At 39.4% G+C, this 27694-nt stretch overlaps 1 protein-coding gene across 7 annotated transcripts in view; it reads right to left on the bottom strand.

The window, feature by feature from the left end:
* DTNB (dystrobrevin beta) overlaps positions 1–27694 on the bottom strand; it is a 239718-nt gene that overhangs the window by 39969 nt on the left and 172055 nt on the right. For 6 of the 7 annotated variants that reach the window (XM_042982350.1, XM_042982349.1, XM_042982351.1 and 3 more), the window contains exons 11-14: positions 20392–20481; positions 17124–17211; positions 3516–3601; positions 2556–2669 (exon numbers count right to left, since the gene is read on the bottom strand). In XM_042982350.1, the coding sequence (XP_042838284.1) occupies positions 2556–2669; positions 3516–3601; positions 17124–17211; positions 20392–20481 (378 nt within the window). The remainder of the gene's footprint in view (positions 1–2555; positions 2670–3515; positions 3602–17123; positions 17212–20391; positions 20482–27694) is intronic. The other variant, XM_042982354.1, reaches the window with a different exon arrangement.

Raw genomic sequence — 27694 nt, 5'->3', positions numbered from 1 at the left:
ACTATATGTAGCTACAGCAACAACATGGAAGGACCCTAAAGCGTAGTACTGAAGGGGGGAAAGGTTCCACTCTATGCATATAACAACATTTCTATAAAGCGCAAAAAACAAAAAGCAAAACTAAACACTTTATTATGTGGGAATACACATATATTTGATGATAGATACTGTTTAAAAAGCAAGACAATGATAAACCAAATTCTGGATAGAGGAGAGCTCTGTGGGGAACGTGGAAGCAAGGAAATGGGCTTGGGGGCACTTACACACACGACATGGTTTTAACAACACATGACAAAGGTGTGGGTTCATGGGTATTCATTTTATCTTTATGCTTCATATCTTACACATTTGTCATATATATTATTGAAATGAATATACCATCTAAAAATAACAGTCATGGGGCGCCTGGGTGGCTCAGTTGGTTAAGCGTCCGACTTTGGCTCAGGTCATGATCTCACAGTTCGTGAGTTCGAGCCCCGCATCGGGCTCTGTGCTGACAGCTCAGAGCCTGGAGCCTGTTTCAGATTCTGTGTCTCCCTCTCTCTGCGACCCTCCCCCGTTCATGCTCTGTCTCTCTCTGTCTCAAAAATAAATTAAAAAACTTAAAAAAAAATTAAAATTAAAAATAACAATCATGGGGGAAAGACAGAATTCATAACCACTAATCCCAAGAATGAAATTCTCTATCTCGTTTTATTACACTAGCTGGGTACCTGGCAGTTCCTGGATTCGTATATATTGATCAAAACCAGAAGGATGTCAGATACGTAGAAATGAATCTTGCCCTTTATGTGTCTTTTGATAAACAAAAGTTCTCAATATGAATATAGATGAATTTACCAACTTCTTTCACGGTAAGTGATTCTGAGAAACTATTTTCTATTCCAAAATCCTAAAGAAATTCTCTCACATTTTCTTCTAGAAGTTTTAAAGTTTTGTCTCCATGTTTAATCCATCTGGTAGTGTGTTCTGTATATAGTGTGAAGTGGAGAGCCAATATGTTTTGTCTGTGTGCATAAGCAATTGATCCTGCACGCTTACTAAATAGTCTCTCTTTCTTTAGTGATAACAGAAGCTGCTTTTCAGATTAAACACTTCCGGACTTTTCAAGATTTAGACCCTCCTCAGATTTAGGGTAAATTCTTGCTTCTTGCTGCCTACATGACATCCCTGGGCTCAGCCCTCTGCCTACTAAATCAGTGACATTTTCCAGACACTTCCGGCTGAATTAAGGACTTTTAGCGATCCCACTTCCAGCAACAGTTAAGATTGGAGTATAATCATTTTTTGCTTTGCTAGATATAAAACAGTTACTTGTGCCTGGGCCGTGGTGAGGAAAAGGGAACAGTTGTATCTTACGCCGAGAGTTCAGAGTTAACACTGGGACTGAGTCAGCTGCACATGCTCTCCCAGACTTCGGAGAGTAGCACCAAGCTGCTAACATCCCAGACATGCAACGGAGGGCCTAGGAACCAAATCCTCAAGCCCAATTAAATTTAGGAACTAAAGTGAATTTTCAGAAGAATGGGAATCTCTGTATCTCTAATGATTTTCATCTGCACAGTTTAAATTCTTTATGACTTATTTATTGATGATATAAATCTAGAAAGAAAGACAGTTATAGAAAAACAATCATCTCCATTCTCTAGGAGAAGAAATGATGGTTGAGAAGCTACATGACCTAAGCCAAAGGAAGAATTACAAAAGGATATTCGGCTATGCAGAACCCCAGATGATGGCACATTAAAAATCAACTGTGCAATGTCAAATGTTACAACCTACACAGAAAGGATACTCTTTGGACATCTAGAGGTCTGGTGAGAAGCCAGCCACTAACTTAGCGTCCAAAAAATGTCTGCATTTACCAAAGAGTACACACACATCTTTTTAAGACTGATAGGAAATAAGAGCCTAATAACTTTGATCAGATCACTCTCATGTTAAGCTCTTCTGGCAGACTTCTTCATTCGCTCCAAAATAGCATCTCAGTGGGGGCTGAAGCAGCTCTCTGCCCGCATTCGGGTCCCGAGCCCTGAGTCTCCGGGCCCTGAGGCCGTTTATATCTATGTTGAAGTGGGAAGGTTCCACAGCGGTGGTGCAAGGGATTCCCACGTGGTTTTGCATCTCAGAGATGTGCCTGTGTAACAAGCACCCTTCCCCTTCAACAGAGTCCTGCTCTGACTGTGAAGCACCGGGAGAATATACTCATGGGACAGAGGAGCATTATTCCTGCCAAGGGTCTTCAAAGTCAGACTAACAAAATAAGAAGACGGATCGGAGCACAGTCTTCTTAAAGCAATCATAAAAGTGTAAACACTGCTCTGCCTGTCGTGGAGCTGGACACTGGTGTTGACCTAGTTCTGCCATGATGGCTGAAGTTCTCAGAATCCAAACACCTGAAGCAGTAACAGAATGACTGGAATGTTTTAACTGTTTGCTCTAACAGGACTAGTTGTATTGAGAAACAGATTCTATCCTACTCGTTTTGTTTCCCGACACGTAAATTCCTACCGCAGACCATCCTTTGCAGACAGTGGTGCAGTATCCCTACTTACCTCAGCAGCCGCAGCTCAGCCAGCAACGTGGGGTTCTGCTGGGCCTTCTCGGGGGTGGGCTGGGAAGCCTGCTCATGCTCCAGACGGAGACGCTGAATCTCTTGCAAGATCTCCCTGGAGAGGCCAGATGAAAGAAAGTTGGCTGCACAGCGCTTCACAGCTCTTTCCTCTCAGGTCTTTTTATTCTAGAACAGCCTCTACCAATCTTGTTCTGACTGCTTCCAAATGACCAAGATGTGGAATAGCCACCTTCTTGACATTTCCACACTTCATATTTACTCAATGAAACAATCTTTTGTGGTAGAGAAAGTCATATAAACACTCTTCTCAAGAATTTGAAAAATCTCCACTAAAGGAAAACAGCCACTAGAAGACTTTCTTTCTTTCTAGGGAAAGGAAAAACGAACTCCCTGCAATCTCTGAATGTGGGTCCCATGCTAACTCCCCCCATCTCCCTTCTTCCTCTTGAGCCCCCGAGTGATAAGAGCTGCCATTTCTTCTTCCAAAACCTGTTACTTTACATCTAATCTCCTTGTCCCGGTTTCTACTATTCAGGGCATACTGGTGTGCTGTCTGGTGTCTGTGACTTTAAATGGCTTTGTGGGGAGAGAGCAGACAGTCACATACAGCACAGTGGGCCAGGATAAGATGACCAGATAAAGTGAAAGAGGGGTGGGGTGGAAAAGGGAATCATGAGAGGGGAGCTGGTAGGTGGGAGAAGGCACGGGAAAAAGAATCCATGAGGGCACAGGAACAGGGCTTTGGGCTACCAGAATGTACAGCATGCAGAGATCTCCAAATCAGAGTAGGGGCATTCCCATGAGTTGGTCTGGCCTATATTCACTAAGGTGGGATCCTCCTTCATGGTCAAAATACAACTAGTCTGCAAGGAAAAGGAGAATCAGATACTCACATGACAGTCTTGGGCTTTAGAAACTGGCTTGGCCTCTACATTCTTACCTGTTTTTGTTTTCCAGTTCTGCAATAAGCTGTCTTTGTTGTTTGTTGGCATCAAAGTTAAAGCTCAAGTCAGTAGGAGGACGGGTCTACAGTGAGAAGAAAGCAAAGGGTTTTTTGGTTTTTTTTTTTTCTGTGTGTGTGTGTGTGTGTGTGTGTGTGTGTAATTAAAATATTCCAGAAACTTAGACTACTGATTTTTTAAAACAGATTTTTGGGGCACCTGAGGCTCAGTCGGTTAAGTATCCAACTTCGGCTCAGGTCATGATTTCACAGATCGTGAGTTCGAGCCCCACGTCGGGCTCTGTGCTGACAGCTCAGAGCCTGGAGCCTGCTTTGGATTCCGTGTCTCCCTCTCTCTCTGCCTCTCCCCCACTCATGCTCTGTTTCTGTCTCTCTCTCTCTCACTCTCAAAAATAAACATTAAAAAATAAAACAGATTTTGGAGGTACAATTTACATACCATAAAATCCACCCATTTTAAGTATACCATTCAATGAGACTTAGTAAATTTAAACAGTTGTGCAACCAACCACCACAGTCCAGTTTTAGAACATTTCCCATCACCACAAAAAATCCCTCATGCTGGCTTGCAGTCAATTGCCACTCTCATCCCCAACCACAGGCAACCACTGACGTGCTCTCTGTCTGCAGTTTTGCCTTTTCTAGAAACTTCATATATATGGAATCATACAACATGTAGTCTTTAGTTTCTGGCTTCCACTAAGCATGATGTTCCTGAGGTTTGTCATTGTTGTTCGATGAATCAGGAGCTCCTTCCACCTTATTGCTGAATAGTATTCCACTGTTGCCAGCTTTTGACTGTTACAAATGAAGTTGCTAAAAATGATCATTTACAAGTCATTGTGTTGATATGTTTTTATTTCTCTTGAGTAAATGCTTGGGAGTGAAATTCCTGAGTTATCTGATAATTCTGTATTTAATATCCAAAAAAAATTTTTTTAGGGGCACCTGGGTGGCTCAGTCGGTTAAGCAGCCAACTTCGGCTCAGGTCATGATCTCGCAGTCTGTGAGTTCGAGCCCCGCGTCGGGCTCTGTGCTGACAGCTCAGAGCCTGGAGCCTGTTTCAGATTCTGTGTCTCCCTCTCTCTGACCCTCCCCCGTTCATGCTCTGTCTCTCTCTGTCTCAAAAATAAATAAACGTTAAAAAAAAAAATTAAAAAAAAATTTTTTTTAATGTTTATTCATTTTTGAGAGAGAGAGAGAGAGACAGAGTGCCAGTGGGAGAGAGTCAGAGAGAGGGGAGACACAGAATCCGAAGCAGGTTTTGGGCTCCAAGATGTCAGCACAGAACCTGATGTGGGGCTCGAACCCACAAAATGTGAGATCATGACCTGAGCCCAAGTCAGACGCTTAACTGACTGAGCCACCCAAGTGCCCCTGTATTTAATATTTAAAAAAATTTTTTTTAATGTTTATTTATTATTGAGAGACAGAGCATGAGCATGGGAGGGGCAGGGAGAGGAGGTGACACAGAATCCAAAGCAGGCTCCAGGCTCTGAGCTGTCAGCAGAGCCCGAAGTGGGGCTCAAACTCACAAACCGCAAGATCATGACCTGAGGTGAAGTCGGACGCTCAACCGATTGAGCCACCCAGGCGCCCCCTGTATTTAATATTTTAGGTACTATGAAACTGTTTTCCAAAGTAGCTGTATCATTTTAGAATCCCACCAACAATGAATGAGGGTTCTGAATTCTCCGCATCCTGGCCAACATTTGTCATTGTCTTTTTTCTTTTGTTGTTTTAACCATTCTAGTTCATGTGAAATATTTAACTGTGGGTTTTTTGAGATATGATTTACATACCATGAAATCCACCCTTTTAAAGTGTACAATTCAGTGGACTTAAGTATATTTACAAGCTTGTGAGATTATCACCATTAATTCCAGAATATTTCATCACCTCAAACCCCCCCCCCCCCGTACCCATTAGCAGTCATTCCCTATTCCCCCTACACTCACACCCTGAGAACTGCTAACCTACTTTCTATTTCTATGGATTTGCCTACTCTGGATATTTCATATAAATGGAATCATGATCTTTTATGTCTGGCTTCTTTCACTCCGCAAAATGTTTTCAGGGTTCCTCTGTGTTGTAGCATGTAGCAATACTTTCTTTTTGTAGCTGAATAATATTCTGTTACGTGGATATACTACATTTTGTTTATCTATTCAACAGCTGATGGGCATTTGGGTTCTTCCCACTTTTTGGCTGTTTTGAGTAATGTCATTATGAGCATTTGTGGACACGTGTTGTATACTCATAGGTTTTCATTTATCTTGGGTATATATCTAGGAGTGGAATTGCTGGGTTATACAGCAACTGCTTTTCCAAGTGGCTACACCAGTTTACATTCCCATTGGCAATGTATGAGGGTTCCATTTTTTCCATATCCTTGTCAACACTTGTAATTGTACATCTTTTTGATCATAGTCATCCTGGTGGGTGTGAAGTGGTATCTCATTGTGGATTCAACTTGCATTTTCCTTATGACTAATATATTGAGCATGCTTTCATGTGCTTACTGGCCATTTGCATATCTTCTCTGGCGAAATCATTTGTGGTTATGATTTGCATATCCACTGACATTTCTGACCCTTGTTGCCTCCTTTAAGAATATGAAAGCCAATCAACACAAACTAGGAAAATGGATAAATAGATGACGTTTCCCTTTTTTTGATTAACCAGAACGGAAGCCCAAAATGAAGGCTCTGAGATGGCTATGTTTCACACTGCACATTCTTGGTTCTGCCCAAAACATGACCTACCGTGAAGCAGAAACCTTGTTTCCTGTCTAGAGCTTAAAGATGCAATAAATAGTTCTTTTCATGTGGCATTTCCTAAATAAACAGGGGCAAAACAGCACAGCAAATGTGGGTGGGAGGCTTTTTTACCAAATATTTTTTTTCTTAAAAGAAGGAAAAAAGGTGATGTTTCTTTCTCTAGAGTGGACCAACAGCCAACTGAACAAATTTTCTATATTCTTTTCAGACTCTTGTGAGAGCCAGGGCTGAGCCTCACAAAAGTGGCTTGCCTGAGACTAAATCTGCTGTGAATAACAGATTTCCAGTTCTTGAAAACTGGAGTTGAAGTGAATGGCTCCTTATTAGTGTGAGATTGGGGAAAATTTGGATGAGGAAACGGACTCTCAAAAGGAATTGGCTTCATCATGGCAAACAAACAAAAACCTCATAGTATTTCATTGGCGATTTCTAAAGAATCTTTTCAGTTTTGAGTTACTGCAAGGCTGAGGCTTCTTTCAAAGAAGAGGTTAACACAGGAATCAAGAGTTATTATCAGCAGTTCCTAACCAGGAGAGATTCTTAGGCACCAAGAAGTATTGTTACTCGAGTACAAAGAAGTGCGGGTCAAAGACTTCTATCCTGAGGCAGCAGTTCCAGCTGGAGCTCAGAGCCTCTCCACCTGGAGATGACAACAAGGAGAGCTCCCAGTGGTAAGTGTTGATGACGGCTGATTTCCCCCAATCAAATGTGAAACACAGTCAAGTTACGTTAAATAACAGAGAAACTTGGGACTGTATTTATTTACTATCTTAAACTTCACAGTGCTCCTTAAAAGAAAAAAAAAAAAAAAAAAAAAAAAGCCAGGTCTCTCTTCCTAAAATGCCTCTAGGATACTGAAGGGAACAAGACAGAAAGGGAATTATTAGTTCACAAAGACATGGAATACTTTAACCACAAGAGACCTAAAGATGATTTCTTTCAAAAATTAACAAGTTTATTCATTTAGTCAACAAATATTTCCTGAGCACCTACTATGTGCTAGGAACTAGGATGCATTAGTGAATAAGATACAGCCCTACCTTCAGGTAGCTTACATTATGCTGGGAGAGAAAGATAAGGAACCAAAGACAGTACATACCATCAGTAGTGATAGATGCAATGAAGAAATACAGGGTCATAAAACAGAGTGAACTGAGACAGAAGACTCTTTTTGAATAAGGTGGTTCTGAAAAGGCTCTCTGAGACTCAGTGAAGCGGGGAAGCTAACCGGGTGATGATCTGAGGGACGGGTGTGCTAGGTAAAGGCCAAGCAAGGCCTGCAGCTGCTTCATCTGGGTGTGTTTAGGTCAGCACTGATGGAGTGGAAGTGGGCTTTGGTGAAAATGGTGGCTGACTCTAGGAGATGACCCCGGGACCCTGATCGCCAAGGGCCTTTTAGCCTTGGAGAAGAGTTTCCATTTCATTCTGAATGTAGTATGAAGCCACTGTAGGGCTCTAAACAAGGAAATACAGAATCAATTCCAAATACTGTAGGTACATACTCAGCCTTCGAGGAGGTGGAGCTTAACACTCACTCCTTTAGTGTGGGCTGTCCGCAGAGACTTCTTTCCAAAGAGACAGTGGGGAGGCAGAGGGGAAGAGTAACTTTATGTTGGAGAAACCTGACAAACAACACTACCTCAGCCAGGTGATCAAGGTCAACATCAACAGTGATAGATAAATGATGTTGACGCTATGTACCCCAGGTACAATGGAAGAAAAACAGCACTTACCTCCTCTTTCTCCTCCTCCTCCTCCTAAGCCATAATTTGAGTCTAATCATGAGAAAAACATCAGACTAATCCCAAATAAGGGACATTCTACAATGCATTTGACTAGTACTCGTCAAAACTGTTAAGGTCATCAAAAACAAGGAAAGTTAGAGAAACTGTCACAGCCAAGGGGAGCCTAACAGACATGACAGTTAAATGTAATGTGCTATCCTGATGGAATTCTGAAAGAGAAAAGGGACATTGGATAAAAACTAACAAAATCTGGGGTGCCTGGGAGGCTCAGTCGGTTGAGCGTCTGACTTCGGCTCAGGTCATGATCTCGTGGTTCGTTTTGAGCCCCGCGTCGGGCTCTGTGCTGACAGCTCAGACCTGGGGCCTGCTTCAGATTCTGTATCTCCCTCTCTCTGCGCCTTCCCCGCTCATGCTGTCTCTCAAAGATGAGTAAGTGTTTAAAAAAAGAAACAAAAACTAATAATCTGAATAAAGTATGAGCTTTAGGTAATAATAATAATGCAGCAATATTGGCTCATTAATTGCAATAAGCATGCCATGCTAATGTTAAGATGTTAATAAGAGGAAAAACAGCATGGGTTATATAAGTCTGTGGTAGCTTGGTAATTTCTCTGTAAATCTAAAAGTATTCTATAATAAAGTTTATTACTGTAGTGGGATAAGAATGGAAGTAGAGAGGCTAGTGAGGAATCCTAAATTTTGCTGTTTACTCACTATGCAGACCTTGACTTATTTTATTTTCCTACACCTTTATTTTCTCAGCTGTAAAATGGGAATATTTACAGAAAGAGATGTGAAGAGGACCACTTAGCATTCTCTTAGATTTAGGTAATCTCAGAGAGCTCCATCATCTTTAATGAGATGGAAATACATCTGAAAAATACAGGGTAAAAACAAGATCCCTCTGTGTAAACCTGGGCAAATTTTTAAAAACCAAGGAAAGCCAATGCAGTCAGCAAACTGCAATCTGGTAGCATGCATTTCTGAAGCCTCCTAAAAACGGGCTGGCGGCTTCCCATCTGTATGAGCTTGGCAGGAGGAGTTTCAGAGAGATGTGCCTCATATCAGCTATGCTTTCTTCATACTCCAGCGGCACCCTCCCATCACCCCAATCTCACTTAGACTAACTAGAAGACTGTGGATTACTAATCCTCTCAAAAACCCAATGATTTTTAGGGCAGTGGTTCCCTAGCTAGCTATACATTTTTGTTTACAAAAAGTTCTGTTTTTCCTTTTTAAATAAAAAAAAAAAAATCAATGGGCTCTAAACACAGAGATTCTGATTCAGTAGGTTGGAAGCAAAGCCAAGGATCTCTACGTTTTAAATGCTTCACACGATTATAGCATGTACCCACGTTTGACAATTAATTACTATTCTACAGGGGCTTTGAGTCATTAAATGTGTGCAAAACACCACATGGATACTGTTGATCTTTACTTGCAAGAAGCCATAAGGATATTTCTGGAATGGTGCATGCCTGGAGCAGTCGATGTGATGATAAGGCTGTGAAGGCTGGGCTATCTGAAAAAAAAAGCTTCTTGAAAACATGTTGGGTGGGATGACAACAAAATGTTTCCCCTTCCTTTCACATTTCTTCCAAGTCTTCCATAAGGAATTTCACATTTTTCATAAAGAAAAAAACTTAAAAAATAAAGAAACAAAAAACTCTCCTCTGATTACATCTAGTGTTGCTGATGTTTGTGATGAAATTTTAAGAATTTGCTCTTATTACTATGATTTACCACACACTGTAGTTTTTTGTTTTTTTGTTTTTTTTAAAGGAATTTAGGCACTCCAGGAAAACAAATGAACTCTCCTGGCTCATCTAAACAACCTAGAATTTCTTTGTTCAAGGGTCAGCCTGAAGAGGTTTCCAGTGGCCGTGTTGTCAACTAAAAGAGAAGGGATGGCTCTGACACTGAGGTACTCCACAGGGTGCCATGCTGGCTGCTTAAGTGATTTAATGGTCTTTTTTTGTGAAAGAAGGTTAAAAAAAAAAAAAAAAAGTAAAACGTCAATACAAAGCCTATCTGGCAGGCTATAAATAAATTCTTTCGAGCACTACACCCATTTTATGCAAAGCACTTGTATCGGCAAGAGATTAGCAGATTAGTAGTCCTCTGTTTAACAGAAATCTAGTCAAGAAGAATCCTTCCTGAGAGGCCCAATATTTAGAAGATAACCACACACTGGAAAATAAACTGAAGATGAAAGGGACCTTATCAGTATTTCCACTCAAGACCATTCTAACAATTATCATTTTCACACGAATTAGAGAAGTGGCATCAGAAACTATCAGGTGTAAACAGACTTATCTTGTTTGCAGGAAAGGAGAACGTGACCTCCTTTTCAGGGTCAAGTGGCTTTGGAGCTTTTATTTACAGTATTTTTAAAGTACTATGTAAAGTCAACAAGACTACATGATGGCATTAAATATACTTAATTTTAAACATTCAACCACAATGCTATCTCAACAAATTTAATTAATTTCTAAAATAACTTAAATGGTTGTGACTGAGGACACATGTAAGGTTTAACTAATTAAATGGAACTTTTCTTTTCCTCAGACTTCTCCCCACCTGTCCTCCATTCTGTTCCATTTCACTAACCTTTAGAGTTGTAATGTTGGGAGTCAGATATATGACCTAATACTAGATACTCAAGGAAAAGATGTCGAAGCCTAAACAAATCTAAAGGAATAAATTACTTTTCGGGGGAGAAACAAAGCCAGACTCTCCACTGGAAGCACTATTTCTCTATGAAGAAGTAAACATAAATTGGCACACATTTCTAAAATTAGTATACTGTGTTTGTAGAAGACGGTCCTGAGAGATCTGGCCTGCCTGTCCAGCCTAATTTCACTCCAAGTATTGTTCTCTGGCCTCCAGCCTCACAGACATCTTTTCGGTGCTGAAACCTCCAACCTCAGAGCCTTTACCTAGGTTGAAACATCCCCCTGGCACACACTGGGTGTTCCTTACCTGGTTAATGCTCACACAGTCTGTTGTTTCAGCCTCAGATCCTTCTTCCTTTTGTCTTGCTCTTTCTTCCAGATTTAATGCTCTTCCCGAACTACAACCTTCTGTAGCTAAATCTCAGGAGTTGATTGACTAGTACCCCAGTCCCAGCTTGCCACTGACCAACTGTCACCTTGAGTAGTTTCCTTACCTTTCTGAGGCTTAGTTTTCTCATGAGATTGTTTTGCAGAATGAATGAGCTAATATATGCAAAGCACTTTGAATAATGACTGGCACATAGTAAACTGTCAATAAATGTTAGCTATCAGTGTTATTCTTTCAGCATGAATCTCACTGGGGCCTTTCTCAATGCTTACCAGAAAGTCTTTCCCCTTTTCCTTTGACAGGGTTAGTTACTTTCAGTACATTAATGATATTCAACTGTCTTTTTTCACAAAGAAAATTCTTAAAAGTTTCAACATAAACATCAGCAGCAGTGGATATAATTGGAAGTGTTATTTTTAAAGAAAGCGGGTTTTTTTTGTTTATAAAAAAACTGTTGAATTGTTGGCGTTGAGAAATCTATCAATTCTTTGCAGGTATCTATCTTTTCTGGTTGCTTTTTGAGTACCTTGTCTTTGTATTCTGTAGTTTCACTAGGATACATCTAGGTGCGAAATTATTTATCAAGTTTGGAACTCATTGTTATGTTTCAATCTGAGGATTCATGTCATGAATCAATTTTGGAAAATTTTCAGCCATTAATTTTTTTTTTTAATTTTTTTTTAACGTTTATTGATTTTTGAGACAGAGAGAGACAGAGCATGAACGGGGGAGGGTCAGAGAGAGGGAGACACAGAATCTGAAACAGGCTCCAGGCTCTGAGCTGTCAGCACAGGGCCTGACGTGGGGCTCGAACTCACGAACCGCGAGACCATGACCTGAGCTGAAGTCGGACGCTTAACCAACTGAGCCACCCAGGCACCCCAGCCACTAATTCTTTAAATATTTTCTCACCTAATAGAAAATAATTTTATTTTCCTTTTTTTAGTGGTGGGGGAGTGGGGGAGGGGGATTCCAATCAGATGGCTGTTGGTTATCTTGTAAGTCTGAAAACCTTGTTTCAATCTTTTCATCTTTCTGTGTTGCATCTGGGAAACTTTCTTGCATATGTTTTCTAGCAGACTAATTCTCTGTGCAGCTGTGTCTGATCTGACCTTTAACTCATCCACTGAGTTTTACATTTCAACAACTTTGGTTTTTAAAAATGTTTATATTCTATTTGGTTTGTTTTCATCTCTGGTCTTCTTAGTCTTTTGTTACGTTTTTAATTCCTTCTTTCAGGTCTGAAGAAATTTTAAACAGCTATTCTATAGCCAATAATTCTAATATCTAAAGTCACTGAGGGTCTAACTTTACAGAGATGCTCAGGAGTTCATGTCTAGTTGGGATTCTCATGTCTAGTTGGATTCCTTCCTTTACAGAGATGCTCAGGAGTTCATGTCTGCTTGGCCTCAACTGTGAACGTTAACCTTAGGAGAGGATTTATATTTTGCTTCTCTTCCATGCCAGAGGATTAATTTCATGTTAAAATTTCACCTGGGTGTTTCTCAAACTATGAAGTTATGTAAATGCACCCAACACGAACACAGACAGGACTAAGGTTGTGAATTCCTAGGGGAGACCTCTTCTTCTGCTCCTACAGGAGGAGACCCGTAAGCTTTCCGATTCTATTTTTGTGCCAGCAGATGGATGTCTTCTGTATCATACTTTCACCAGGTTGTGCTTCTGGGGGCCTAGCTTAATGTGAAAGCTTCATTTCCAACTCTCCACTTTGCATATGCACAAGGCTTTGCCCACTGTACCTCAAGACAATTAAAATCCAAGCACAGGGCTGGAGTGGGAGCAACAGCAGCCCATGGGCTGCTTTGGGTTTCAGTTCTTTTTAGCTCCTAGGAAACTGAATTCTCTTCTACTTATTTTCAGATCTCAACACAAGTAACACTTTCTCACAGAAGCCATACAGTATAAAGCAGGGACCTGCTATACATTTTCATAGCTCCTTCTATTTTCCCTCCACTGCACCTAATTGTTTGTAGTTCCGTTAGTAGTGTGATTATTTGTTTAATGTTTGTCCCTCTCACTAGACTGTTAGTTCCCTGAGGGCAGGAATCATTTGTTCATCATAGTAAATAAAATAAGTAATAAATAGTTGCCAAATGAATACGATGAATATGTGTGCAGAAGGAAGGGGAAATGGATATTAATATGCATATAACTCTTCAAGGAAAGGGTTGAAACGAAAGAAAAAAGGGAACATTTTATTATAAATTACTTCAAATTTATAGTAAACATATGGCAAATCCCTGGCCATTTTTCAATACAAACTCTTCCATATTCACCATTCTTGGTTCCTTTTTCTTTTAACTGAGATACAATGCTCATATCTTAAATACGCCATCCAATCAGTTTTGACAAGTGCATATAACTTGTAACCCACACCTCTATTAAAATGCAGAACATTTCCATCAATCTAGAAATTTTCTTTATCTCTCTTCAATATCCTCGTTCCCAGAAACAGTACATGATGTGATTTCCATCACTATAAATCAATTTTACCTATTCTAGAATTTCATATACGTGGAATCAAACAGTACGCACTTTTGGTGTCTGATGTACGAGAATTCTGTTTGTGCCACATCCTCTCCAACATTTGATGTTGTCAATCTTCTTCATTTTAGCCATTCTGGTGGGTCAATATGGTTTTAATTGCCATTTTCCAGATGATTAATGATATTAAGCACCTTCTTATGTGCTTATTGCTCATCTGCATAACTTCTTCTGTGAAGTGAAGGGTCTGGACAAGTCTTGAGCCCATTTAAAAACTGGGAGTTGTCTTATTATTGAGGTGCAGGAATTCTTTACATAGTATGCCCTTTATCAGACATGTGTTGCAGATATTTTCTTCCAGGTTTTGGTTTGTCTATTTTTTTGATAGTATCTTTTGATGAGCAAAAGATTTTATTTTCAAAAAGGTCCAATTTATCAAATTTTTTTTTTAATGGTTCATGATCCCTCTAAGAATTCTTTGCCTGCTCCAAGGTCATGAAGATATTTCTCTAAGCCTTCTTTTAGTAGCTTTATGGTTCTAGCTTTTAGGTTTAAATTTATGACACGTTTCAAGTTGGTTTCTATGGATGGTTTGAGATTCTTTATTTCATATAGATATACAGCTGTTCCAGAAGCACTTGTTAGAAAGATTTTCCTTTCCCAAAATGTCTTTTGTGCCTTGTCAAAAAAAGTCATTTGACCTTATACATATGAGCTTATCTTATGGATGCCTCATTTGTCTATCTTTTTGCCAATACCACACTTTCTTGATTACTGTGGCTGTATAGTAAGTCTTGATGTCAAGTAGGGTTAAGTCCACCAACTTTGTTCTTTTTAAAGACTTTTGGTTCTTCTAAGTCTTCTGGTTTCCAAATATGTTTTAAAATCAGTTGGCCAATTTCCATAAAAAGTCTACTGAGGTTCTGACTGGTATTGAATCTGTAGATTAATTTGGAAAATTTTGCCATCTTAACAATATTAAATCTGAATATTTTATGGCATACCTCTCCACTTATTTAGGTTTTCTTTAATTTCTCTCAGCAATATTTTATTGCTTAACATCTTTCGTGAAATTTATCCATAAGTATTTGATGTTTTTAAGTGTTATAGTAAATGGTGTTTTTCCTAAATTTAGTTTTCTAATTATTCACTGCTGGTAGATAGAAATACAATCAATTTTGGTACACTGACTTTGTATCTTGCAGCACTGCTATAAAGTCATGTATCTGTCTTAGCAGTGTTTTTGTAGATTCCTTAGGACAGTCTCTACACCATCATGTCATCTGTAAATAATAACAGCTTTACTTCTTCCTTTCCAATATTCACACCCTTTTCTTCCATATTGTACTGGCTAAGATCTCCAGGGCAATTGTGAATAGAGGTGGTGAAAGTGGACACCTTTGTCTTGTTCTCAATATTAGGTAGGAGAAATAGTCCAAAATGTAACCTTTCATTATATTAGCTGTAGATTTTCTTGTAGGTGTTCTTTAGCAGATTTAAGAAGTTTCTTCTACTACTAGTATACTGAAAATGGGCAGTGCAATTTGCAACTACATGGATGGAACTAGAGGGTATTATGCTAAGCGAAATCAGTCAGTCAGAGAAAAACAAATAATCATATGACTTCACTCATATGAGGACTTTAAGATACAAAACAGATGAATATAAGGGAAGGGAAGCAAAAATAATATAAAAATAGGGAAGGGGACAAAACATAAGAGAGTCTTAAATATAGAGAATAGAGGGTTGCTGGAGGGGTTGTGGGAGGGGGGATGGGCTAAATGGGTAAGGGGCTTAAGGAATCTACTCCTGAAATCATTGTTACACCATATGCTAACTAACCTGAATGTAAATTATAGAAAATAAATAAATTATAGAAAAAAGTGAATAAACAATAGAAAAATAGAAAAAAAATGGTCAAAGCCTTATTCAATAATTTCCAAAATAGTAAAATCCTGTTCTATTTGGAAATAGGACAAATGAAAGCAAGCACACTACCTGCAGTAAGAATGAAAATATAAGTAAGTTGAGAAAGGCTTTAGATATTTTCATGACTCATGACTCTTAATGTCCGTAATAATTGGCATTTTATAGAACTATTTCCTTTTTTAAAAAAATTCTCAATGTCAATAATCTTTACCGAGATTAAAGAAAAGAAAAGAAAAGAAAAGAAAAGAAAAGAAAAGAAAAGAAAAGAAAAGAGAAAGGGCAGTGCATTTTGTTAAATACTTTTTCTGCACTTACTGAAATGATCTTATAATTTTCTTTTTTAAACTGCTAACTTGGCAAATTACATTGTCTGATTTTTATGTATTAGTTAAATCTGCACTCCTAGGATAAATCTCACTTGATCATGGTGTATTATCCTTTTTATATATTGCTAGATTCAATTTTTTAATATTTTGTTAAAGATTTTTTCATGTTCATGAGAGAATTTGGTTATTGATATTCTTTTCTTGTAATGGCCTTTTTTGTCTTGGTGTCAGGTTAGAGTGGCCTGATAAAACTTGGAAAGTGTTTCTTCTTCCTCTATTGAAAATTTATGTCAGATTGTTATTATTTCTTCCTTAAATACATGATAGTATTCAATAGTTAAGCCCTCTAAGCTTAGAGTTTTCTTTGTGTGAAGTTAATTATGAATTCAATCACTTTAACAGATTTAGGACTATTTAGATTTTCTATTTATTCTTATGTCAGTTTTGTTAATTTACCTTTTTGTTTAAGATTTTATTTTTAAGTAATGTCTACACCCAACATCAGGCTCGTACCCATAACCCTACGATCAAGAGTTGCATGCTCTACCAACTGAGCCAGCCAGGTACCCCTAACTTGTGTCTTTCATGGAATTTGTCTATTTCATCTAGGTTGCCAACTTTATTGGCAAAAAACTGCTTATAATATTTCCTTATCATCCTTAAAATACCTGTAGGATCTGTAGCAATGTCCCTTCTTTCATTTGTGATATTGGTAATTTGTGTTTTCTTTCCTTTTTTCTTCATCAGGATTTCTAAAGGGTTATTAATTTATTTGATCCTCTTTTTTAATGTTTTTATTTTTGTGAGAGAGAGAGAGAGACAGAGCATGAGTGAGGGAGGGGCAGAGAGAGAGGAGGACACAGACTCTGAAGCAGTCTCCAGGCTCTGAGCTGTCAGCCCAGAGCCTTTTGCGGGGCTCAAACTCACAAACTGTGAGATCATGACCTGAACCGAAGTCAGACGCTTAACCGACTGAGCCACCCAGGTGCCCCTATTCAATCTTTTTAAAGAACCAAATTCTAGCTCTTTGATTTTCTTCTCTTGACTCATTTTTTAAGGAGGATATTATAGATAAAACTAAAGGTCACTGTAATCCCTTCCCTAAACCCATGCCTCTCCTTTTGTTCCTGAGGTACCTATATCTATTCTCCTAAATTTCAAGTTTACCATCCCTCTACCATTTGCATATTAAAATAATGCTAATTTCTGCTACTCTGCTAGGACCTTCCATTTACTCACCACATTTCCTGCTTCTGCAGCCAGCCGGGCAGCATAGCGAGCTATAAGCCGGTGTTCCTCATCCAGTCGGCTAGGACTGTCCAGGACACTACCAAGGAGACAAAAATTCAATAGGTGTGCATTAAACATCCCCTACCTTTGTTTTTCTTTTAGAAAGAACAGATGGGAGAAAGCTTGTAAACAAGTATGGTAGCAAAAGAAACAGAAGCCTGGGTCATAGATACTAATGGTCCTCTGAGAGAAAGGGGGTTTAGAGAAATGATGAGGCCACAGACGCCACACTTATCTCCCTGCTCCTACACCATCAGAAGGGGCACTTCTTTTTGAATTCAAGGTCTGAGAAAAGACAGACCATCTGCAAAATCTGAAAGAGGGATTTCTAATCAAATGTTTTGGAAGAACTTGTGACTTTTACACATAGGTCTTGAATTTAAAAAGACCAAGAGAAAAGTAAAGCACCATGAAAAACAGGGCTAAGGAAAAGTACTTAACACTGGCTGAACAGAAGTAAGAAGCCTAGGCAAGGGCATGTCCAACATATGCTAAAGTCAGAGAAGAATCCATGGTATCAAACCTTCCCTTTCAACGCTCCTTTTTCTTCTTTTACCAAGCTTCTTACCATTATAGCCTCATCTTCGAGTAAATTAATTTACTTCATTACTCTTTCATAAGAGTGCTGGTACCCCCAAAACTGAAAGACCTACCTAGTTGGGATATCAAATACTGCTGCACCTGGATGAAAGAAGCTAGCTCTGTATATATGTGATGCAATGAACTTCAGATTGGATTATGAAATAATTCACTCCTTTAATTTAGCATGTTACATCAACTGTCATTTATCCATTACATTATCTTGTAATAATTACTGAGGGGAATCTGGGAAGGGTGATGTTAAATCTATAGAGATGTGTCTGACCTTATTTATGTATTTTTCCTAGATGTTTTCACCTTTCTATATTTCTAATCTCTGTGGCTAATTCTTTAAGATTAACTTGGTCTTTCTTCTAGGATGGATTTTTTTTTTTTAAGGTGCTTTAAGTCTTCTGCCTGTGCCACTTTAGAATATTTGATAATTTCAGGTATGCCAGTATCAGTCTCTAGCATGTCTCATCATCCTCTGAAAAGATGATCTTGTAATAAGAACATGCTAGCATCAGTTGGCTTTAATACATTAGGGCCAAGGCCCCAAGGTCAAGGCTGAACTGTCTGTCATATTTGTGCCTTAAAGATGTTTGTTAGAAATAAGAGAACTACCTTTATCTTCTGAATAAACAACAAAAATGAACATTTAATAATACAAGTGGATAATATTATAGAGGGCGTGGCAGCCTAAGAAATGGGACTTAAAGTGTCTGCCCTTTGTTTTGGCAAGGGATATAACAAACACTTCATTTTTTCCCTCTGTGCAAAAGAGCTCCTTTCTCCTCCATCATGTTCCACCCCCTAGGAAGGTTAATTCTGTTTGTCATTTATACACAAGTGTGGACGACACGGTTGCTTTATTTGGCTATGCTTTCCAGTCAGAAACTAGAACTTTATGCTGATCAGAGGTTTTAAGGTCAATGAAAATTAAGAGGAAAATTAGAAAGGTTCCTTATTTTTCTGCTTGAGCTAACTTTCATTTTCAGAATTAGCCAGGAAATTTCTGACTTCTTTGAGGAAGCATGAAGCTAGGTTCATGAAGAGATACAGTACTCACCCAATCCTCATGTTCCCCCAGGCTTCCCAGCCACCAGTTCTTGCGCAGGAAGCCTAATCCCTAAGCGAGGAGGCTTGAGGACCTAAGCTAGACCCACCATAAATCTCTTTGGGCTGAAATACCAGGTAGCAGTCCCTGCCCAACATTCTGTTCCTATTTTCACCATGGAAACTTTAATCACCTACACAAATGCCCTTATTGATAATAAGTAAGCTGTCCTGCCAGGGGTGAGACACCTCTATTCCTAGATCCAAGGAGCTGAGACAGAGTGTACAGAAATCATCTGTTGGATGAAGAGACACTCTTTGTGATACAATGCATAATTATCAGGCCTTCCCTCCCCTCCCATAGGATAGGCCTATATTAAACATACTTGGGAAGTAAAGAAGTAGACTTTAGAGATAAATGCCTAAACATATCAATGCTATTTAGTCACACTGGTAAAATTACGGGAAATGGTATGAAATATAAAAAACAATCCTTTTCAAAGATATATATTTCACATTAATTATTCTTGTCATCGCAGGAAATAAAACAAGCTCAAATGATCTTCCTATGAAGCCATCGCAGGTTCTGTGCAAAACTAAGATCAAAATGCAAGGCTCCAGCTCTCTTATGTGCTCAGTTAATAAATTATGGCTTCCTCTCTAAAATTAAGAATCCGTTTGGCATAGTGACTCTTATTTGCTGCTAGGTGAAGTGGAGGGATGGCTTTGTATGATTTAAACGTTACCTGCTATTCTCCTTGCAGAATGGTGGTAGGTGTGGGCACAGAGTGGACAGGTAGCTTTGTGTCTGCCTGAATGTAACAGCACTTAGATTGGTATTAATCCTTTTAAAGGGTTAACTTTGCTAGAGTTAGCGGTTATCAAATGTTTTTCCATCCTAACCCACTGAGGAACCAGGCATATTCTCACATTAACAGTGAGTCCCTACCACAGTTGTCAAAGAAAGGGGTACATGGAGTTATTATAATACATACAATATGAGGAGGGATATATGTTTTGGAAAAGGCCCTGGGGTGACAATGATCCAATATCACTGCTGAAAACTACTGTTTTAGTTAATCAATGATGGATCTGGGAGACAAAGATGAAGATGTAGCACGTAAAGACGTTCTAGGGTGATGGCACCTTAGACGAGACAAAGTGAGACATCTATGGGTTGATCAACCTTAAGCCCTGAATGTCGACAGAAAGGGGTCATTATTTAGACAAGAATGAACAGTGAGACGTGGCATCAGGTAACTCTGTGCATGTGCATCTTGAGACTGCACATCTGTCTGAGATTTGCTCAGCCTTTACGTGTGGGCCGAAGGAAGCGAACTCCACTTCATAAGAGCATTTCTGACTATATGTTTAGGTAAGTGCCCGGGCTTGGCAAGGCTCCTTCTCTTTCAGAAGTTAATGCTTTAGCAATTATTTAAGCTCTGCCAAACATAGCTGGTAGCTTCTCAAGAAAAACCCCACATGCAGAGCTTTTTCCAGCTGGCAACCCCAGGTAACATAGCTCTCCCTCCCTCTGATCAGCCCTTGGCTACCCGCCTGCTGCTGCTGCGCTACCACTGACCGTGCACAGTGTTGCAGACGGGCCACATAGGAGGCTATCAGCGCATGCTCATCGGCCAAGTGACTGGGTATATCCTGGCTATACTGTAACCTAGGAACAATGGAGGCAAAGACAGCAAGCACGACACAGACACATATAGAGCGAGAAATGAACATGGATTAAAATGGGCAAACTTCAAAGAAAAATAGAAAAAAAAATCATGATAAGGAAAATAAAAAAACACAATGCATAATGGAATATGGTGTTAGACCATAGAGAATACATTTCACAAATCCTTTGGACAAAAGCAGTCCCTCAGGAAACAGCCTTGGTTGACTGACACTTTAGCCTTTGAGCAGAAGAAACCAAGGAGGGGTCACCAAGGAGCCTTGCCCACCAGTCTTACCCAGGTTCTGGGCTCTGGGATGGACGCACCATTTTAGGGAATGCCCTCTGGCAGGAAAACAGGCAGCCTGGGTCTATTTAACATCACTAAACGCCCTCTAATGCTTTTACAGCTTTTGTCTACACATTAAAAGATTTTCAGTGTCACCTCATGATACCAGTTAAACCTTTTTATTTTTATAAGGATACTGCCTTTAGCATCATTCTATTTTCTCCCATAAAACTGATACTTAAACCAAACTTGTCAGAGTTGTTTCTCATTGTAAAACAACACTGTATACATTCTGAGTGAGGCTCTTTTATAGACGTTCCGTAGGACCCTGCACATGAGTTTTTAAAAATTTTTTACTCCAGAAATGTTAAAACATGCACAAAATAAACTAATGACTACTTTTCACGTACCCAACCTCAAAGAAATCAACATTTTGTCAACTTGCTGAGTCTATCCCTCAACTTTTTGCCTTGAAAGGGGTGGCTGGAGAAAATCCCAGTTTATTATTTCATTTTGGAATACTTAATTTATATAGCCATAATGCCATCATCACACCTAAACACATTTAAGAAAAAGTTTTAATTCAGCCCATCTAAAAATTTCCAATTTAATATCCATTTACATTTAAAATCAAGATCCCAGCAAGGTTCACACACTTTGTATTTGGTTTGTATGTTTTTGTTTTTAATCTTCCTTTTCCTTGTTTCTTTCATGTCATTTGTGAAGAAAACAGCATATCCTACATTCTGGATTTAACTGATTGCTTCTTTGTTGCCATTCAATTTGTTTCTCTATTCCCTGTGGCTGGATCTGGATATTTGATGTTTTTGCTTTTGTTTCATTTTTGAGAAGAGGCTAGAATCTGTCATAGGTAATACGGTGCACTTACAAATCAAATAGGGGCACATAATGGAATATAAACATTGATCAGTGAATTCAGAAGTTATTGGTCACATCTCTCTAGTATAAAGTTCCCCACCAATTTTTCACCTACTGGCTTTAGCATTTACTAATGAGTCTTTCCTAGATTCATTAGTTCTTGTGGGGTTGCAAATGTCCAGTTTCCAATTTTATCATCTTTTCTGCATTTATTAGTTTTCTCTGTTTATCATGAAATATCATTCATTCAAGAAAGGTAAAACAAATGGTTGACATTTATTACTTAACAAATTTCAGAACAATGAGTTAGGGCCCTAGTAACCTACAATGATTACCAAAGAGTTTTGTTTTTTTTTTTAATCATTATGATCTCATAGATTTTTATGTACCTGATTGCTTCAATCCATTATAATAATATTTTAGATGCTCAAATTATCCTGTCTTTGGCCAGTGGGAGCCCCCTATAAGTAGGCTCCTGTGTTAATCTAATATATCCATTAGATATTATCAGCTTCCTTGCTTGGCATAGTATGATGTCCCAGTCTTGTCTTGTGCATGTCCTGCCCCACATCTGGAATCAACTATTCTTTCAAGGATTCCAGGTTCCCGTTACTAGGAAAGAGTATTTAGAGACCACAGTCAGGGTACTAGGGTGCTCTTTATTCCTGGAGTATCATCACTGCTTCTAGAACTTTTCAGTGGATAAAGCTAGGAAATCTATGTATTTTAGAAGAAATAAAAACAGGTTCTCTCACTACTTTCAGATGCCATTCAATTTTCTGTTAGCGTGAATTGTTTTTGAGAAATCACTTCAAAACCTTATCTTTGGGGGCACCTGGGTGGCTCAGCCGGCTGAGCGTCCGACTTCGGCTCAGGTTATGATCTCACCATTTGTGGGTTCGAGCCCCGCTTCGGGCTCTGTGCTTACAGCTCGGAGCCTGGAGCCTGCTTCAGATTCTGTCTCCCTCTCTCTCTGCCCTTCCCCCACTTGCACTCTGTCTCACTCTCTCAAAAATAAATATTTAAAGAAAGTTAAAAAAACAAACCTTATCTTTGTTCCCTTGTATATAACATTTTGTTTTCCTCTAGCTGCTTTAAATATCTTTTTATCATTGGTTTTCAGCAATTTGATTGTGATGTACTTTGGTATGGTTTTCTCTGTTTATCCTGATTACAATTTGCTGAACTTCTTTATCTATGGGTTTATGGTTTTCATTTAATTTGCAAAAATTTATTTGGAAATTTGGAAAAAAAATTTCCTGGAATAATTTTTCCCTCCTCCCTCTTTTAAACTGCTTGACATTGTTGCGTAGGTCTTGAGAAGCTCTGTTAATTTTTCAGCCACTTTTCTGTGTTTCATTCAATTTATTATTTATTTATTTATTTATTTTAGAGAGAGCAAGAGTGAGCACAAGTGAGCAAGGGGCAGAGAGAGAGAAGCATGGCTTGAGCTCACCCGACGTGGGGCTCGAACTCATGAACCATAAGATCATGACCTGAGACGAAGTCAGATACTTAACCAACTGAGCCACCCAGGTGCCCCTTCTGTGTTTCATTTTAGATAGTTTGTATTGCTGTGTCTTTAAGTTCAGTGGACTTTTTTTGTCTACAATTTCTGATCTACTGTTAAGTCCATCTATGGAATTTTTCATTTCAGGTACTATCCCTTTCAACTCTAGAAGTTCTATTTTTCAATTTAAAACTTTGTCATTGAAGTAGAATATATATTCAGAAACTTCCAATATGTTTACACTTGGTTCTTTTTTATTTTCATTTTTCTCATTACGTTAATATTTTCCTTTACATTTTTCTATTTATTGTGAGTGTTTTAAAGTCCATGTCTGCTCACTGCATCATGCCTGTTATTTCTGGCTCTGTTTGTATTGACTAATTTAATTCTGGTTACAGGCCATACCTTCCTGCTGCTTCCTACGTCTTCTAAATTTTTACTGGATGATGGAAATTGTGAGTAGTATGTTGTTGAATGTCTGAATTTTGTTGTCTTCTTCTAAAGACTTTAGTAGTCAGTTAATTTACCTGTGGACAGTTTGGTCCTTTTGAGGCCTGTGTTAAAGCTTCATTAGTGCAGATCTATGGTAATTTTTATCTAGGGCTATTTTCACCCTGCTCATAAGGTGTGGCCTTTCCGGGGTGCTCCAAGTGTTCCATGATGTCTCTATTCTGGTTGATTGGAACCCAAACAACGGCCTGAGCTTGAGTAGCTGTTCTACTTTCAAATCCCTGGGAGTTGAGCTGTTCTTTCCCAGGTAGCTGTTCTTTGGTGGTCCTGTGAAATCTCATTCTATGCACAAGCAGCTTGTTTTCAGCCAAAGACTTAACAGACCTGTATGCAGATTTATGGAGCTCTTTCTCTAAATGCTTCCTCCCCTCCGGTATTCTACTTGGCAAATTATAGCCTCCCTAAACTCCAATCTCTGTCTTCTTATTCTCAGCAAATAAGGCTTACTCTGCTTGTCTCTGGCACTGGAGTTTGGTAAATGCCTCCCAGCAGAAAGCCTGGGCAATCATAGGGCTCTCCTCATTTACTTCCTTTCCCTTGGAGAAGAGTCCTGCCCTACTTACTGTCTAATTTCTGAAAAGAGTGTTATATTCAGAATAGTTTTCTAGACGTTTATAGTGGAAGAGCTAATCTTATAGCAGTTACTTCACCATGACCAGCGTGGAATTCTCTCCCATAGTAACTCATTTTGTATCATACTTTTGTAAAGTATTTGTCTACTTCAAACTAAAAATTAAAACAAAACAAAACAAAAGTGCTTCTTTCTAAGACAGATTGAAAAGTAGCAGTGTTATATAAGGCCATCATAAGGGTTTCAGCTTTTACTCTGATATGAGAAGTTATTGGTGGGTTTTGAGCAGAGGTAGGGTATGAAAGAACTTATATTTTAATAAGATCATCTGCACTATGGAAGATAAAGTGTCAGAGAATGGGGAGGCAGCAGCTAATTAGAAGCTTCCTGCAACGTTCCATATGAGAGACAAGAGTGGCCAGCAAAGTAGCAGTAGCTGTAGAGGTGTAAGAAATAGCAAGATCTTGGACAGATTCTGACAGTGTTTTTGGATAAAGCTGATCTAATAATCTGACATTTTTGACGAAATAAGCATCAAGACTTCTGACCGAGCAACTACAGGAATGAGACCGCCATTAACTGAGCCGGTGAAGACCCTGAGAGAAGTAGGTTTGGTTGGGAAGATACAGAACTCAGCTTGGGACATCTAACTAAGGTATGCATTAGATCCAAGTGAAGATACCACTGAGGAGGAGATATATGAGGTTAGAGCTCAGCAAAAAAGGTCTGGTCCGGAAAAATAAGGTTAGAAGTCACTGGTATGTAGACAGTATTAAAAACTGTGAGTCTGGATGGGATCACCTACAGTGAGGCCAAACAGAAAAGAGAAGTGCTCCCTGTGGCATACTAACATTTAGAGTTCAAAGAGGTATGGAATAACTAGCAAAGGGGGCCAAGAAGGAAGAGGAGGAAAAGCAGAAGAGCACAATAGCTGGAGGCAAGTATAGAAAGCGTTTCAAGTAGAAGGGAGCGATCATCTATGTCAAATGCCACGGATAGATCAATTAAGATAAGTCCTGAGAATTCATCAGTGAATTTAACACTGAGGAAGTCACTGGTCTCCTTGAAAGAACTGGTTTGGCAGCGAACAGGATGTGAAAATCTGACCAAGGTGCGTTCCAAAGGGAGTGGCAGAAAAGAAATTGTAGGCATTCACTATAGAAGCAATAGTCCAACTAAACTCCATTTTAACTTTCTATGAAAACTGCTATTCAGAACTAGTGTCTTTGGCCAGATAATGAGGAATCTCAACCAAAATGAAAGGCATTATCAGTAGCCATCTACAGTAAATAAGGCACTTAAGTGTCCATATATTTTCTGACAATTCTGTGTCAGGGTGTGGGTGTTATGTTAGATATACATGTGATAATATATACTCCACTGAAAGGTGTACCTGTGTTTCCAGATTTTTTTCCTTTAAATTCTTCCCTTTTGATAAAATATAAATCTATATACAACCCCCAACTTATAAGTAGGTTTTGCTTTAGAAATCTGTTTTTCTAAAGCAAAATCAGTAGTTTGGAATAGTTTGGAACCCCACACAAGTGATAAATACATAAAATAATGATAATGATAATAACGATAGTAATAATGATGATAATAATAATAATAATTTGTTCTATTCTAGGCTGACACATGTCAATTCCATCCATAAAAGTAAGTGATTTTCACGGCAGAATATACAATAGTTCTAGTAGTATATCTGATGGAAATCTGGCATTTGAGTCAATGTCTGGAGCACCTACTGGATGTCAGGCACCGTGCCAGGAGAGGAAGACATACCACAGTAAGCAGGATCCAGACACGGCTGCTGCTCTCTTGATGTTAACAGTCTAGTAGAAAAAGAGATGATCGCACAAATAAATGTAAAATGGCTAATATAGTAAGTGTTAAGATGACAGGGACACTGTTCTTCTCTAAGAAAACTTAATTGGGGTTCCTCGTTGGCTCAGTCAGTAGAGCATGTGACTCTTGATCTCAGGGTTGTGAGTTCGAGCCCCACATTGTGTGTACAGCTTACTTAAGGAACAAAACAGAAAAAACAAAACAAAACAAAACAAAAACAAAAAGGAAGAAGAAGAAGACATAAGAATAGAATGTTGTCCAGTTAGGGAGATCAGCAAAAGCAAGGGTGAGTAGAATAAACCAGAGTTAAAAAAGAGGAGTGACAATGAAATGAGCACATCTCTCTCTGCAGCATACTTTCCTTCCCAAGACACCCTCCCAGCTCTATGCATTTGAAACAAGCTTCTAGGTGCTCCAGATGCACACTCCAGGGTGACACCTGCTCTCCAAGATGATGGGGGCCTTTGAATCGAAGGCAGAGGGTCTCATGGCTTCAGCAGAAGCTCCAGTGGCAGCAAGAGAGGGTGCTTTGGCAGAAGCTAAGAGACACACTTGTGGGGTCAGGACACAAGGGAAAGGGATGTGAGCGGTGAGGGTGGGGATGAAGGGTAAGTTGTGGTGGGACAAGGTCAGAAGCAGAGGCTGCTTCTGGAATGGCAGTTTGTAGCCCCGGAGCAGGGCTCATTGCTTGGCAGGAGGCAGGAGAGCACAGCATCTGAGAGCATGGGCTCTGGAGTGAGGCAGGCTTGGGTTTAATCCATACTCTGATACCTGCTTGCTATGTGAACTTGGGCTTTAATCTGTCCACAGAGAGATTCAGTCCCCTCATCTGTAAAATAATAATATAAAATCTACCTCATGTATTACTGACTTTAGAGAGTACAGGAAGGATTACAGAAGATAATGTAGTAGTCATTATCAGCAGAGTACCTGTGACCTTATCACAGACTTTCACATATGCTCTTTTGCTTATTCTCAGAATAATCTTACCAAAAGGTATTACTGTAATCCTCACAAGTTTACATTTCCAGCTCTGACCTCCCCCTGGAGCTCCAAGATTGTGTATTAGAGGGCCTAGTCAGCATCTCCCCTTGGCTGCCTAACAGGCATCCCAAACTGAACATGTTCAAAACAGAGCTCATTCTCTCCACCCACTTCCTCACCTGCCACTCTCCCAGGCTGACCAGTTGAAAGGAACAGCACCACCACTCACCCAGTCACCGAGCTCAAAGCAGAAGTCTTCTTGTTTCTTCTTCTCACTTCCTCGTGCCCCACATCCAATTCCTTAATCCGCCCTACTGGCTGCCCTCCGAAACCAGCCCCCTTCACTGCCCCCACTGCTGCCATCCTTTCTATCTGGCACGTCTCACCAAGTGCCACCCAACAGCCCTTGACTGCCCTCCTCTTCCACTCTTGCCCACTACAGTCGATTCTCCACACCACAGTGAGTGATCTTTTAGTAGTGGGGGTGATGAAAATGTTCTAGAATTGATTGTGGTGATGGCCACACAACTCTGTAAACATACCCCAACCCACTGAATCGTACACTTTATGTGGATGGATTGTATGGTGAATGAATTATGTCTCAGTAATCTATTAAAGAAATAAATAA

This window comes from Panthera tigris, chromosome A3 (genome assembly GCF_018350195.1).
Source record: "Panthera tigris isolate Pti1 chromosome A3, P.tigris_Pti1_mat1.1, whole genome shotgun sequence".
In the NCBI taxonomy this organism is placed as follows: domain Eukaryota; kingdom Metazoa; phylum Chordata; class Mammalia; order Carnivora; family Felidae; genus Panthera; species Panthera tigris.
This window is presented reverse-complemented; position numbering and strand designations above follow the sequence as displayed.